Source organism: Lissotriton helveticus, chromosome 3_1, assembly GCF_964261635.1.
Source record: "Lissotriton helveticus chromosome 3_1, aLisHel1.1, whole genome shotgun sequence".
NCBI classification, from domain to species: domain Eukaryota; kingdom Metazoa; phylum Chordata; class Amphibia; order Caudata; family Salamandridae; genus Lissotriton; species Lissotriton helveticus.
Genome location: NC_136061.1, coordinates 2,077,141,267 through 2,077,158,325, shown reverse-complemented (window position 1 = coordinate 2,077,158,325; position 17,059 = coordinate 2,077,141,267). Strand labels below are relative to the sequence as shown.

The following is a 17,059-nucleotide window of genomic DNA, read 5'->3' as shown; positions in this document are numbered from 1 at the left end:
TTCGAAATGCATTGTGTGTATTTTGGGGTGGTAAGGTATACACGATACTCTACAGTATGTTTTACTATGCCTGGATTCGTAAATATGGCCATAGTTAGCGTGGAGTGGGTGTGATGTATTCCTATAGGTTCTGTATAGATCCCCCTATTCCTGACCCTATTCTGGTTAACAAATTAACTAGCAGCCATCCCATGATGCAGAAACCGTTATCTGATTAAGCCAGACCACGGCACAGGAGCACGTTATCTGATTAGGTCATAACGCTTGCCATCTAATTAGGCAAGCAATATTCCTCCAGCCCCTGATAAGGCATACGGAGTTCTCAAAACAAATCAAACCTATGACAACCTTGGAAAATCCCTGCGGCCATTGTTTTGATTTCTCAAAGAACTTCAGTAAAAGACATCCTTATTGACGTATCTATGTCCATCCTTACGTCAATCTCGGCACCTTACAGGTATAAATATTACCGACATTGCCTTAGCAAACACACGCGGTGGTGACGAGATCGGAGCAGCGAGACTTGCCGAAGCCCAGCAGAGAGCGAAGCCCACTGGCGCTGCCCCGCCTTCCTGACGCGCTGAGAACGAGACGCTGCCTTTCTCCTGCCGAGAAATCCAGCTCCGGCGCTTCCGAGCAGCCCTTGCAGGCAGCTTGGAATATCGAGACCACAGACGAGAGATACCATCCCTCAACCATCCTAGATCTCAGGTACAGAACTGAATAACCCCTTGCAGAGAATTCTTGAGTCAGTCACTTGGCAAAACAAACTTAACTCAAACTGCTACTTTCTACTCCAGCCCACGTATTAGGCTTAGGTCAGGTACACCGGGGTAGGCGTGGTTAGAAGCACCAGTTGAGTACGATTAGTTAAATGTATATGTGTATGTATATATTCTATCCATTTTAAATAGCATATGGCTTAGAAACCATATCAATGCTTTTACAGTATTATTTCATAATTCTGCTTTTATTGTATGCACTTTACTTAACCATAAGTATTGCAATAATATCGATTCATTTCTCTTGTACGAGAAAAGAGACTGATCAATAAATAACATCTTTTATTGAACACGCCCGTCTCTTCCTTTTCTCTACAATCTGGTGAAACTAAGAATGCACGTACTGACTGAGTAAAATAAGTTGTCTTTTGTTTTCACACGACTCTAGAGATACACTCTTGATTAGGGGAGAGCAAAGTTGTCATGTTCTATGGTTGTCAGAAACTAAATCCCTTCTTGTCTATCCAGGGAGGTTCAACTCCTCCTTGCCTATTCGAGAAAGTTTCTAGTGAACTCTGAGCTAGCTGGCAAACCCAAAACTTTAAGTCTAATATCGACAGTAGAAGACCTAGTTAACGTCTGGTCTAGGTCTATACTATTGGAGGTATTATTCCAATGCGCAGAGCCTATTGGGATAATAGGAACTACACTACAGCTCGACCTTTGACAGTATGAGATGCATGTAAGGCAAGCATACGGGGATTCACACAGCAGTTTATATGGTGGCAAAATAAAGAGCGCCGATGCCAAAATAAGAAAATGCTTGCGGAAATACTCAATATTGAACATCAAATATCTGAAGCTTTAGTAATTGGGGTAACTAATTTGGATACGTTAAGCTTCAAACTAATTGAACTTAAAGCAGCTTTAAAAAATCTTCTTAGGGCAAAGAGTATTAGTAAATTAAAGAAATATCAACTTGACCAATATGAAAATGGCGATTAGATTGGTAAAGTCTTAGCTTATAAAGTGGCTGAAGACCGATCTCAGAATGTTATCAAGGAAATTAAAGGGGATAATAACCAATTGTTTTTAGATCCCAAATTAATATTGCAACACTTTGCATTGTTCTATCAAAATCTTTATACACCAGAAACCGTAGTCACGGAGGATAATATTAAAAATTATATTGCAGTAAATAGAGGCAAAACTATGGAGCCTGAACAATCTGATCAACTTGCGGCAGATATCACAACGGCAGAAATTAGAAATGCTATCAACTCCTTAGCAGCTGTCAAAGCTGTAGGGGAGGACTCTATTCCTTTGGAATTATTTAAATACTGTATGTAGGAATTGAACCCGCTATTAATTAAAGTGATTCATGCTATTGGCAATGGGGAGCAGGCACCAAAGTCTTGGAACCTCACCCAAATTATATATTTTTTTAAAAAGGGCAAACCGCCTCAGGAGAGAGGCTCCTATAGACCAATCTCGCTCATTAATAGTGATGCTAAAATCTTTGCAAAAACACTGGCAACTAGGTTGGCACCATTAATGTCTCAGCTTGTATCTTCCCAGCAACATGGGTTTATCCCAAAACAAGATACCACAGCACATATTAATATGGCCATCTCTGCTTTTGATGCTGCACGGACCCAGTTAACCCCACTCGGTATGATTTTATTAGATGCAGAGAAGGCATTCGACCGAGTGGGGTGGGGCTTTTTATGGGCTGCATTGCAGGCGTTTGGTATCAAAGGCCAATTCTTGAGATGGATCCAAACGCTGTATGATAATCCTATGGGCAAGGTATGTTACATGGGAAATTGCTCCTCTACTTTTTCAATCAGGAGAGGGACGCGGCAGGGGTGTCCTTTGTCACCCCTGCTATTTGCTTTGGGTATGGAACCTTTTTTGATTGCACTTCAGAGCCAGGCTTTAATTTGCCCTTTTTTAAATGGTTCAAACTCTCTTGATATTACTGTGTATGCAGATGATGTTGCAGTTTTTTCTACCAATGTGTTTCAAGTTATGAAGGGTATTATAGCAGAAACAGGGAAATATGGCTTAGTTTCAGAATATCGACTCAATACCAGCAAAACTCAGATTATTATGAATCATCAACCATCAGCCCCGGTTTCAGGGATATGTGATGTAGCAACTTATTTGGGGGTAAAAATCTCCTTGAATATTGATTTAATTGTGGCATTGAATTATGAACCATTACTAAAAGAGACTGCTATGCTATTCAAGAAGTGGCATAAGCTACCGCTTAGCATTATTGGCCGAATAAACTTGGTCAAGATGGAAATATTACCAAAATATTTATATCTTTTTCGTTCGAATCCCTTACGGGTAAATAATTCTTATTTTCTTAGACTAGAGGGTATTATTAGCAGTTTTATATGGGGGTATAAGAAAGCCCGACGGGCTGTGTCTTCACTTAAACTTCCTTTTAATCAAGGAGGACTGGCTCTTCCGGATATTAAACTTTATTATTGGTCGGCTTTTTTGACCCGCTTTCGTAGCCTGCTGATCCCCGATAAATGCTTATATTTCCATAGATTTTTGTTAGGACTGGATGCAAATATGTTTCTTTATAGGCTAAACGACCCCAATTACTTTAAACGGGTAAAGTTTAAGACGGTACGGGATACAGTTAATAGCGACTGAAGATGTGTTATAACTTGCCGGAGGTGGCTCGGTTTAAATGCTATCAGATTAAGGATTATTTAGTGAGAAAATTAGAGCTTACCACTGTATCAGATTCTGAAGTTTGGAATTGTATCTATAGAGAAGCAGATACAGCCCTGATTAGCATAGGGTATAAGATCTTTTCTGGCTATAATACTAACGATATTACAAAATTAGCTGAGAAATGGAGTAGAAAGCTGGCAATGAATGTACCATCAGATTTGATTACTTCGTCACTTAATAGCTTAAATGTATCTGTTCAATCTTCAAGTCTTAAAATACAGCTGTTTAAAACCGTATGTCAACTTTATTATACCCCCGAGAGGATTCTTAAATGGGCAACAAATAATAACTTCAGTGATCGTACGAAATGCCCAAAATGTGATTTAAGTGGAGCTGATATTATTCACATGTTCTTTTCCTGCCCGCATCTTATTGAATTCTGGGATGGAGTAACTAAAGTTGTTTCTGATAGACTTGCTAGTTTTATTACATTTTCATCAATGGATGTGTTAGTGGGCATATCGGGGGTAATAGTGCATTATGTGATTTGTTGAACATTTTAGTTACATGTGCAAGGTTGGTTATTGCTAGAGTTTGGGTTAAAAAAAAACCACCAACGGTTATGGAGTGGTGGAGCCTTGTTAAGGAAATATATAATATGGAGCATGCTCTTGCTATTACAAGGGGTTTACAGACGAAACGGAAAGTGGACAGAATGTGGGGATTAATAATGTCTTAATAACAGTCTCTTTATCCTCCTTTTTCTTTCTTTGGTAGTATTTTTGTGGTTGGCCTCTACTGTGCTTATGATTTATGTATTCTCTTGCTTTGGATATGTTAATTCATTGATCTTGCTTAAATTGTATGTAGACATTTATTGCTTCTTTTTGTTTTTTGTTCCCCTTGATGCAAATAAAAATATTACAAAAAAAAAAAAAGAACAATTGGCACTGATAAAAGGAAAATAGGAAAGATGGCATATTGGTAGTTAGGTTGTATTTCATTATGAGAAATGTGCACTTATATTTACCACAGTGCCCCATAGAAAGAGGTGGTAGATATTCAAAAAGTAGGAATAGGCTTGCAATACATAAGCCAATATAAAAGTAGTAAACAATATAATCTGGATTTGGTACAGACATTTACAGCACCTTCTCATTTTAGCAGAAAGAAAAAGGCATGAATGAGTCCTCTAAGTAAGTGTGTTGCTGTCCTTACCTCACCCTTCACAGCTGCTGGCTCCAATGCTCTGCTGATGCAGCACCCCAGCACAGGTGTCTTTGGTGAAGGAGACAAAGCAATGCTCTCCAGCTTATTAAACATTTCAGACTCCGTCCCTCCTTCCCACACTCGGTGGCTCACCACATTCCACTGTCCTCTTCTAGACCTGCAGCACAGAAAAGTACCAAGATTATTTTAACAATTTCATGCTCTCTTTTTGTGATCTGATTGCCTGGGAGACATTAAGAACCAACAGCAGTGCTCTGGCAAGCTTTCTAGAGATCAGTGGCTGCATGAATGGCACTCGGACCTGCACTGGTGGAAGCACAACCCCCTCTCAAGGTGGGTCAACCAGTCACTCTTCTACAAATACATGATCCTGTGGTGGTGAACACCTCCTTGCTGAACTGAGGAGGCCATCTGGGTGAAATGATGGCGCATGGCCTTTGGTCTACATCAGAGCAGCGTCTGCACATAAATGTGCAGGAGCTGTGGGTAGTCTGCCTTGCCATGAATCAATTATTACTTTGGAAAGGAAATGTCCTAACATAGTCATCAAATTAACTAGACAACGTCAAATGCAAAACAATCAAAAGAAACACAGACAGCAACAGGAATTTGGGGGCAAGAAGATACAAAACAATGTTTTGATTATATTTGGACATTTAAAATAATCTAAACGTAGATAGACACAACAGGCTTCATGAAAAACGCAATGTATACTACATCAAACATATATCAATAAAAAGTAAGAGAACCACCAGATATAGCAAGCTTGTCAGCAAGATAAGCAGGGGTGCTAGACATGATGGCTTTGTAAATTATGCAGATAGTTTTGAAGATGGTGCGGGCAAGCAAGGGTAGTCAAATCAGTTACATTAGGCTAGGGGTGTTGTGATCATATTTCTTCAGACTCTGAATGAGACGTTCTGTGGCTGTAGGATGTTCCATGGGGTGCCCGTGTGGAGTCAGGGAGGCCATGGAGTAGGGCATTACCACCACCCAGATGTGACAGTTTAAGAGCTTGAACAGTAGCTCTGAGGTCACTTTATTGAAAAGAGAGAGCTGATGCCAGACAATCTTTGTTTTTTTAGGCGAACAAAGCAAAAACAAGGAGATGATGGACCGAGCGCTGAAACTTTTCAGACACTCACCCCCAGTCACAGATCTGGGTTGAATCCATCATCCATATTTAGCTCGCTTCGCCACCTCAGGACATACCCAGCTATTTGCAAATCAGTCTTGACCCTGTGCCTCATGGGAACAGTCCAGTCCGTACTGCCAAGCCAGGTCTTCCCTGAACCGGAAATTCTGGGACCGGTTTCTGGGTAACCTCTTTCTTCAGCCTTTCTTCAGCCAGGCAAGCTTGAATCCAGTGCACTGTGTTCCTTGAGAGTGAGGGTATTGTCCAGGGTGAATCGAAGTGACATGGCATTCGGTGAAAGTTGGTGTTTGACACCATCGCATTTGAAGTCACTGAGCCAGCATTGTATGCTATCTTGTTTATTGATCTTGGCAATTTACAGGAATTCTTTGTTGGGTTAAGCTTCAGGTAGACACTGGGCATTCAGGCCCTAGTGATGTTCAAGCAATGTTTGAGGCATTGGGTGTCTGAAACAGCGCAGACTGGGAAAAGTAGTGATGTCACTTCAATTTAAGAAGGCGGCACAGAGAACTACAGTGATAAAAACAAGAGCATCTGTGGCCTGCACTGGGGACTATTTAACTAAAGCAAAGATAAAATATGCTCTGGTCCCAGCCTGATGTGTGTGATTGATATACAGGATGAATTACAACTATTGCAATGATCATACTGCACATTGTACCTTATTTATTGCAAAATGTTATTGTGATTAACAAAAATATCATATTTACAGTTACAGAAAATGACAGAAGTCAGCAAAGCAACAAGCTCAAACACATTTCACTAATGATAGGCTGAAAGAAACCATCATTAAATAACACTAGGACAACTATGGGTTAAAAAAGTGATCGCCTTTCTTTATATGACACCAGGACCCATATATTATGTACACGATTGGGGTCATATATGCTGAATTATTTGCAGCAGCTTGAGAACTAGTGTGGGACAGAGGATTGTCATAGAGGAAGTCTTTATACAAATCATTGTATCACTATGACAAACTGTTTGAAGGTTCATTAAGGCCCTCCTCAGTTTGGTGTATATATGTTGCGTTTCAATATGCAGGAGACATGTTGGGGCCTTCATTAGAACATGGGTCCAGAATTTGAAGAGCCTGAGTATCCTTGACAGATATAAAATCCCAATCCAGTGTTGTCCTGCTCAGAGCATTTCTATCAAAACTGAAGGCTTCAGTAAGAGCACAGCAACAGCATGCCTAACTTAAAGGGACCTTACTGGCTTCAAAATCACATCTTGCGCTACTTTTTTACAATACTTTATGGAAACTAGCTATCATGCACGACTCACTCCCTGAGTAGCATCTTGGCTATGACAAGGAACTGAGAACGAAAAGCAACGAAGCCCGTGATATACTTATGACAGGTGAAACTGACAAAGTTTACTCAACACCTGCACCATCACGAGTAGACTGAAATCACACCTAGGTCCTTGTCTACCACAAGCATTGACCTTAATACACATTTTACTGTTCCCTTGCTTTATTTGCCTTAAAATTTAAAAATCCATATCTCCAGTCTTGTCACTCCATTTGTAATCATTTTTATCTGGTTTTACGTGATACACGTACCTGGATTTTTCTAAATAGGCTTGGGAATTTTATTATTATAATTTTTTTATATTTTTTATTTGCATTTTACTATATCTGACTCAAGACAGTTCAACAACACATTTCCATCTTGATTGTACAAGCAGAGTTAATGCAAACAACAACCTTCTGGGGGCTACTTCTTCACCAACCTGCAACAGAATTTAATATAGCATTAGTTCTATCAAGAGATGGTCTTCTTCTGCAATGCCTTGCCCTTCTTTCCTCCAGCGAATCCAATGAAAAGCTGATTGTACAACCGGTTTTCTTTGATATGATCGATATAAAAGCTTAGAGCTCTCTTTGAATCCAAATGGTGAGGCTGCTCCTCCTCTTTAGAGGGGTGAGGGAGAGCAAGGAACATTAGAAGGGTGATAGTCTGACAAAAATGAAATGGTAGAAAGGAGGTTAGGTAGAAAGGAGGCATGCTTTTGCAGAACAAGTATGCCCTGGTAGACGATATTGTACGGTGGTTAAACCAAGAAGGCTTGCATTGCAGCTCACTCACCCTCTAGGTTGATGTGATGGCCACCATCAAGACCGTCATAAGTGCGAGAAGGCGGACAGGACAGTTATGCATGGGTTTGAAGGGGGAACACATCAGAAAAGGCAAAACTAAATTTCAGTTCTACTGAGGCTTAATGAAAGGAGAAAGTGGAAACGTGCTGTTAACAGCACCCAGAGTAAGGCCTTGTAGGGCTAACGATAACACAAACAGTGCCACCGTTGACAACATTAGTGGGTCTACTTGCTTGTCGGAGTATCAAGTCTCAAACTTCTACCAACAGCATGCATAGAAAGATTTCGCTGAGGGACGCCAGGCTGCCAGAATAACATCAACAACCTTGGGAGGAAAATCAAAAACTCTCACTTGCCGCTGCTCATTTGCCTAGCATGAAGATGGAGCGTTCCCAGTTAGGGATGCAGGACAGGTCCCGCTGCTGCGACAGGAGATCCTCCAGAAGTGGCAGCCTGATCAGACAACAGATGCTCCTGCCCAGGAGTTTGGGATACCATACTCTCCGTTTCCAATCCGGAGCCACTGGTGTAAGTTGGGCCTACTGGTTCCTGGTTTTTTTAAGGACTCAGAGCAGGAGTGGTATTGGCATAAAAGTGTTCAGGAGTCCCTAATTTTATTCCAATCAGGATGCATCTACTAGAGAGTCACTTTGGAAACTCCAATGCGCAAGAGACAGTGCACCTTCTTGGCAGTGGCAAATAAATTGAGCTAATGTTCTCCTCCTTCTTGGAAGAGTCCTCGCACCACCCCTGGATGTAGACACCATTCGTGGTCTGCAAGGCATCAGTGGCTGAGTTAGTCCACTCTGGAGTTTAGAGATCCCACCAGGTGCTCTATGACCAAGAAAATGTCCTGGCATTCCAGTTACTTTCAGAGGCAGTCAGGTGTGACCTCAACTTGTTGATAGTGAACCCCAAAGAGAGTACAAGATCCACCAAAGTCTAGAGGTGGGTGACAACTGCCTGTGGTAAGCCTGCCTTTGGTAGTTCGTCGGCAAAGTAGGGGAAGCTGGGACATTTGACATCCGCAACCATTGCCATCACTTTCGTGAACACCAGAGGTGAGGCCGACGGGGAGCACAGCAAATTGGAAATGCTTAGTGCTCAGCTTTAACTGCAGATAATGCCTGTGAGCCTGCAAAAAGGGAATCTGAAGTGCCTTATAGGTGCAATACTCCCATCCAATCTCCAGGGTCAGGGTATACAGAACCTGGGCTAGGGTGAGCATTTTAAACCTGTTCTTTCTCAGAAAGGCACTGAGCGGGAAAAGTTCTAAAATAGAGGGAAGGCTTACGTCCTTTTTTGGCACCAGAGGGTAGCTGAAGTAGCAACCATGACCTATGTCTGGTGTCTACATCCTCTCAATTGCTACTTTGGCCAAAAAAGCCAGAACCTCCTGGCGAAATAAGGACAGATGGTCCTCTGACAGCCAATGCACTGATGAAGACATGGATGGTGGGCTTTCCAGAAAGGAGAGGGTGTAACCCCGCCTCACAATTTGAGTGCCATTCCGGTAAGAAGTGCTGGATCCTTCCACTTACCAGATGGTGGTGCGCCAAAGAGGGCATACTAAAGAGGTTTGGGTGGGGCTGCAGCAGGGGGAGCAGAGAACTACGCTGCTCTGTGTCCTTGCGGACCATGAGGTCTGTGGGAGCCTCTCCTACAAAAAGGCTGGGAAGGCTGCCGGCCGTGTGGGTATGGTTGGTACTTGCAGTTCTGAAGCCATCTCCGACAGCAACAGAACGGAGGAAAGGAATGTGGTTGATGTGGAGTGGCGAATAATCCAACGGAGCAAGCAGTAACACAACTACTCTCCGGCGCAGCGTCCACTTTGTCAACGAACAGGCGAAAATCATCGATGGGCATGTCTATAAGGCTTGTCTAGACATTCCCCCAAAAGGCAGTTGGCCGTATCCAAGCATGACGCCTAAGAGCCACAGTAGGGTCCATCACATTGCCATGGGAGTCTGTGGTGTCCAGACCCCAGTGGATGGTGAACTTGGCAGTATCCCTGCCATCCAGCTTGAATTGCGTTGGGATTGCTCGAGCCTCCTCTGGAACCATAGGTAGTACTTGTGCCACTGACTTCCACAGAGATTGGCTGTACCTACCTAAAAAGAAAGCTGTGTTGACTGACTGCAAGCCTAAACTCATGGAAAAGAAGACCGTTTTGCCGTTCTGCCTAAAAGGAGGCTCGGCTTTCTTCAGGACCTGTGATGCTACTGCGAAAGAAAGTGAAAAGTGTAAACGTAAAGGGATACAGAGACAGACAATTTTGTCTTAAGGTACCTGTTTCTTGGAGACAATTACCCGTAATTACTAGGTAAGTCACCTCACCTCTAGCTGGCAACCGCTCAGGAAAGGGGCACCACTCTGTGCGTCGGTCCGCCGGCAGCTTGTTGAGCCTGAAGCCGGAGGCTGAAACATGTTTCCCAAATAGTTTCCACCATTGCGGTTTGTAATTTATACCGCTGGACACTGTTTTTTTAATCCTGGCGAGGAACACCTCACAATAAAGGTTTTTTGGCTTTTCTTGAACTATTTTTAATTACATCTCCTCACTTTTGCATTACTTTGCGATGCGCCCTCATTCACACCACTAGCTCATCATTTGTGGATTTGGTATATCCTACTCCATCAATAAAACATCCCTGAGCTTCTCCCTTTCAGAAAGGGGGTTGTAGCCCTCAGAGGAACTAGTTTTTTCCTTTCCTCCTGAAAAGGGAAATGCCCTAAAGTTAGGTCTTTTGGGCGTAGTCACGAGTTCTGTTTCACCACTTTAACATTTTAGTCTACTGGACGGATTAGTTGGTACCAGTTTAAATATGTCTACGAAGCTGGATGTTCCTTCAGGCCTCCAACCCCAAAAGTCATGCCTTTCCACTCTGTGGTGAAAAAACTGCATAAGTGCTTGATTTGCCACTACCCACCGTGGATGTCAAAGTTCTTACAGAGATCCTCAGCACCAACTTAGGAGCCCCTTCTTTCTTTTCAGGATGCGGTTCTCTAGACCATCTTCGCGGTGTCAGATAAGCAGCCTCAGCAGCGAATAGGTTAGTATGAGAAGTCATCAGCCAGCTCCCTTCCTGTCATATCATTCTGAGATCCTGGTCAACTAAGCATCTTGTTCTTCAGGACAAATATCAGGGTCTTTTGCATCGAATAATGCTGACAGAGAAGCAAAGCGACTAGAGGCTTGGAACTAGAAAGTCTTTTATTCTGTAAATATGCTATTGAAATTTCAGAATGCCATCTCTCTGCTAGCGAGATACACCAAGACCATACAGGACATGACCCACTTAGTTACCCTTATGTTCCGCAAGACATTGCAGTGCACTTGTCTGAGGCCATCAAGTATAAACATAACGCCTCACACCACATTATCACATCTGATCTTGACACAGGGTATTCAGTGCTGGGTACCATGGGTGTGCCTGGCTCACACATGGGGTAGTTCCTCACATGTAAAGGCCACTCTTCTGGACATTCCTTTTGATGGTGCACATTTATTTGGGGACAAAGTGGATGCCGTATTAGAGCGCCTCAAGGCCAGCAAGGCTACACCCAGGTCCTAAGGCCACCAGCAGCCTCAAAGACTACAGGCAGTTTGGTTGTTTTCAAAGCTTTTCCAGAGGATTTTCTTTTCACCAGCACCAGTCTCTCCACTCACAGGTACAACAGCCCCAAAACTCTCTGATCAGACAATACAGAGGTAGATCCAGAGGCAATGCCATCATCCTTCTCATCCTCATGACCTCCAACAAGGAAAACACACCTAGTGTGTTTCTCCTAGCACACCTAGAGTCTGTGAGAGGCCACAGCTTGGAATGCAATTACTTTGGATCAATGGGTCCTTCCTAGAAGCTCCTCCCTCCATTCCCCTCGTCACCTCCTACTATCCAAAGACATGTCTCCATCTTGTAACAAGAGGTGGTAACGCTCCTGCTGAGGGGAGTAGTGGAATTAACGTCAGAGCATGAGACGGGGAAAGAATGCTATTCCCAGTGCTTCCTTCTTCCCAAGGAAGGAAGTCGGTGCCCAATCCTAGACCTCTGGATCCTGAGCCTCTACGTCCGGAAGGGTAAGTTCAAGATGCTGACTCTAGCTCAGATCCTGGTGGTGTTGAAAACAGGAGACTAGATGGTGTAATTCGACTTGCAAGATGAGCACTTCCACATTCCGATTCTACAGTCGCAGCAGAGGTGCCTGTGTTTTGTGGTTGGTCCCATGAATGGCAAGTTTGCAGCACTCCCATTTGGTTTGACATCAGTACCTCAAGTCTTCACCAAGGTGATGGTGATGCTGTGGCCTATCTCAGACGACTGGGTACTCCAATTTTCCCATGCCTGGGTGACTGATTGTTCAAGGCCCAGTAATCAGTAAGTGTCCTTCGCAGCATCTGTGGCATAATCATCCAGAACGACAGCTCTAGCTTCACTGTGGCCCCTCCTGGCACATAGTGGTTGCCGCCTTCAGCTTTACACAGGAGAGAGCTTTATCTTCATAGTGGCTGCTCCCCTGGTACACAGGGGGGTGTCTGACTTTGGAGCTCATACAGGTGATGGCCCAAGTTTCATGGTGGCCCCCTCCTTGGCACACAAGGGTCGCCAGCTTCAGGGCACCCACAGGTGAGGATCCTAGCTTTATGGTGGCCCCCTCCTGAAACACGGTGGTCACAGTCTTCAGCACCCACACCCGTGATGTCACTAGTTTTACTGGTGGCACCTGTCACACAGGGGTTGACTATCTCAGGTTGACAGTCCTATCTTCCGCAAAAGTGAATGGTCCCAATTGGACCAGGGGTCTCACACTTCATGATCCATTCAGCAGGACCCCAGCCTGGCCTTGCTCTCTTCAGGTGCTCTGCTCCTCCTCACAGGATGTGTTGCTCTTCGCAGGCAAACAGAACGCTGGTGCTCCAGGCTCAGGTCAAGCAATCTTGAGTTCCTGGGTGATAGCCCCTCAACCAGCAGGGAGACTAGCACACCTTGGCCATAGTCCTAGTTCCAGCAAATAGAAGTCTTGGTGATCTTCTTTCCAGCTGAGCCCGGCTACAGAACAGTGCTGTTGGACTACTCGTGGGACTCATTCACCCACCTTTATAGTCCAAATTCAGACACAGATGTGATTTAGTGTCTCGTCCTTTGATATTTCTATTGTGGGTATCAACACTGAAGGGCCCTCTCCTCTGCCTTGTCCTACGTCAAAGGCACAGTCTGTTGGAGCTGTTCCCTCCTTCATGATTTCCTGGTCCTGAGGTGCCAACTTTATCAGACCCACCATCTCCTTGACAATGAGCCCAGTACCTACTGACCAGTAACTCTTCCTGCAATCAAAGAAAGCTTTGATACGCGCAGAAGATGGCCTGCTCCACTTCTCCAGTATGAATGTTCCATTCGTAGCCCCAAGGAATGTCGGCAATTCAGATCTCCTGTCTGGTGGTTGCAGTCCTCACCTTCACTAGCCTTTCCATACCCTGGGCTTTCAAACATGGAACCCACAGGCCTCCATGTTATGAACTAGGCACAGGCACACATACATCCCAGCAGGCACATGCAAGTATCACACATAGTCAGGAGGTACACACTCACCATGTAGGCAAATGGCAAGCCAAGTACACAACAGCGGACCTGTACAGGAGTGGGCCTGTAGGCATCACTCCGTGACAAATAGGGTCAAAAGGCCTTTTCACTACTAAACATTTGACGTGTATGCTACTACCACCACGTTTGTGTTACTTAACAACTGGTAAGGGCAAGAAGTCCCCTTATGAGGGTAGTGCTTGGTGCGCCCCTCCCAGTCTAACAACAGTGCATTACATTACCATGGCACTCATGCATGATCCGTATTTATCCATGACCAAAAATCAATACCAGGAATACAGACATTATTGCAGCCGGATTATACAAGTGAAGAATCTGCAGGTATCCACCAAGAAGATCGTTACCGAAGAGGACGGTTGTTCTGAAATCTGGGGAACCAGGTTTGAGTCTCAGCAATGATGCTCAAAATCCTCTGATTCTAGGCAAATCACTTCATCTTCCCGTGCCTAACAAAAATGAATGTGTCCTTGTGTAACACAACTGGTGCTCATGTACAGCGCTCTGATACCTGATGCCTTTGGGTCAAGTTCACGCTATATAAAACTATGAAGTATAAAAAAATGTACTTTTCCTTTTCTGGTAGAAAGAGCAAGTCATTTCCTGAATGTCACTAAACAGAAAATGAGTTCCCGACTGTTGCCAGCTAAGGATGGTAGAATAAGTCTGTGAACTCTATAAACCAGTGGTTCCTTAACTTTTTCGACCCGTGGCTCCTTTTACCTACTGGCTGTGGCTCCCCACTTTGTTACTTTTTTTTGGAGGGGAGGGGGTGGTTTGTAAACTCGGCCTCTGGAGTACTTCTATTTTTCTCCCTGAAAATAATTGGGATGAAGCGGATGAAGGTATTCTAATCATATAAGCTGGGTGTTTCATATTACTAAGGCGGCGCCTCTACTGATATATTCCTAGTTACACTTCTTTGCCCATAACCTTTTTAGAGAACCCTCTCAAACTTTTTATTCCACTGACTGTACGAGATAGCACCCCTATGAATGTAGGCCCCATTGCCAAAGGGGTTTCTGCGCTTGAAGAATATTTCCATGTGCTTCCATTTCTACCCATGCCATACGTTCCAAAACACCTTTCTCAGCAGGGTGACTCACGATTTTTTAAACAAAATACCGCTTCATGTTAGCAGTCTCCTCCCTAAAATTGCCTTTAATTCAATGCAAGCCAAACAAATTGCTCTGATTATTTTTTTTTTTTAAATGTCCCTCTTTCTTGCTTCCGAATGTTGGCATTATGCTATATATGGTGTTTTAGTTCACTGTGCTCATGGAGAGAGCAGGCCTTACTGGAACTCTGTGTGTACTGGAAGAAATGTGTACTGGAAGTACTGATGGTTCAAGTACACATGTCAATAGCTAATAACACATAGTGCACTGAGAGACAGGACAACTTTACTTTCCTGATAACTTGCCATGGTGTAAAATGCATTTGGGAAAAAACTAAAATATTCACAAGTCTAGCAAAATGAATCAGACGTCTTCTGTTTACTCTAGGAGTTTTGGAACGTGGGGATCCAGTGAAATATGGAGGTCATCTCCTTTGACATGCTATCAATTAAGTACTACGTTTCCAAGTTTAGTCATGTCACTAACAAATCATTAATATAACATGTTCAAGTGTAATTAGTTTAACTGAAGCCAACAAACCCTTCAACATTAAATGCATTAAAGTGCTTGGTGCGCAGATCTCCTGGATAGTTTTGATGGCACACCAGGCGGCCACGCGTACAGAGTGGGAACCACTGCTATAAACATTTCAGCAAAATGTATGCCCCCCCCCGCTTTAAAGAGTGTTCACAATTCTATACCCTTCACTGTTGCCCAGGAGAATTCTTTTTAAGTGTCCCCACACCTGGGGCCAACATTGTGTGATTTTTACAGCTTTTCAAAGTAGCTTAGTGTTATTTGTCACATGCTATAATTTGTGTATAACTTATATCGTTTCACTCTTAAATGTTTTGTTTAAGGAGAGAGGCAATGGATATGACTGATTGAACAATTGAGACGCTGAACTGTGTGTGAGGAAAATAAGCAATCTCTTCTAGGTTTGTAGCTTTGATGTATAGCTGATTTCCTCTTACCGTTTGGCCGCCTCTCGCTGGATCTTCCGAACATCCTGCAACGAAACCGAGCCATCTTCTGCCTTCTCCAAAGGTATCCCCATTTGCTCTGCAAGCCACTCACCTTCATTCGACAGAATGTATCTAAGCATTGCAAGATGTGTAAAATAAACAGAAAAACATTGCGGATCAAATATTGTCATCAGACTTGGTGTGATCTAAAGTTTTCCTTCACTGTAAACCTGCATTCCTAACAAAAGTTATTTGATGGCACGCACATACTGTAGCATAGGACATAGTACGAGATTGAGATCATGTTATCTGATTGAGACTTCAGCTGCAGATTCCTTACCTTAGAATTATTCCCAGGCGTCAGACTAAATCTGATGAAATGTTGTTTGAGCAGAGCCCCTGTGCCGTGATAGGTGGCTTTGTTTGGCTCCGCATGGCATTGTCCGTGCCGGAAGTAATGTGTGTGGTGCCTTTATAGGCATCGCACCAATGAGCTGATGTCAGTTATTTTCTTTCTGCCACAGTCAGCACAGATCAGGAGAGAGCTAGCCCGAGTCATTTTTACTGACCTTTTCTTACGTTTTGTCTGAGTTTTGGAGATCTTTCTCTTGGTGTTGGAGGGATGTCCACTAGGAAAGCTGGCTTCAAGCCCAGCAGCAGCTTTTACCGACAGATGTCGGTGATGGATCCGCATCTTCTTTGCTTCTGGTGTCTTAACCATGATAATGATGGGAAGACCTGCCCCGACTGGCATTTTATGCACCCCAAGACCTTGAGGGAGCGGTGCCTCAAGCTCCATGTAACTTAACATGCAAGCCCTATTCCTACAGGCTAGGACTTGGGGAAGATTGAGAGGGAAGTGGTCACTGGACCCTGAAGAATACCAATGAACAGGATAATTACCCGCTGCCATCACCCTACCCCAGGGGACCCCAATTTCCTCATACAACACCATACCCAGGAGAGCTTGGTGGTCCAAGCCTCCATTTTCTGTGTAAATCCTGGCACATTCCCTTGCACACTGGATAGGGAATCCAAGAGGCCGGACACTTTAGGCAAGAAAATGTTGTCTGCCACCAGCATGGCACAGCGGTCTGTGAACACTGCATGACTTTTGGGCTGTTACTCTCATACACAGTGAGATTCGGTTGCGCAGGTGCTGCCCAGTGTCCTGGCGGAAGCCCAGGCCATACTCTCCCACGCTATGGCAGATGGGAGAAATGCAGCCTAGTTCACAATCAGATGTGGGCTGGACACGACCAACTCGCTAAGCAGATTGGTTTCTTCGTTGGTGGCCTTATGGCGCCATGCCTGACTGAGGACGACTTGCTTTTATGGGGCTGTTCAAGCTTCCCTTATGAACATGCACTTTGAAGGCTTCTGTCTCTTCAGAGACAAGGCAGACTCATTGCTGGAACGCTTCAAGGATAGCACAGCTATGGCCAGGTACATTGGCAACCCCGCCAA

General features: G+C 43.9%; 1 protein-coding gene across 6 annotated transcripts in view; it reads right to left on the bottom strand.

The window, feature by feature from the left end:
- The window catches only part of POLG (DNA polymerase gamma, catalytic subunit), a 575,771-nt gene that overhangs the window by 122,001 nt on the left and 436,711 nt on the right, over positions 1 to 17,059 (bottom strand). For all 6 annotated transcript variants that reach the window (XM_078683205.1, XM_078683206.1, XM_078683203.1 and 3 more), the window contains exons 19-20: positions 15,602 to 15,724; positions 4,638 to 4,806 (exon numbers count right to left, since the gene is read on the bottom strand). In XM_078683205.1, the coding sequence (XP_078539331.1) occupies positions 4,638 to 4,806; positions 15,602 to 15,724 (292 nt within the window). The remainder of the gene's footprint in view (positions 1 to 4,637; positions 4,807 to 15,601; positions 15,725 to 17,059) is intronic.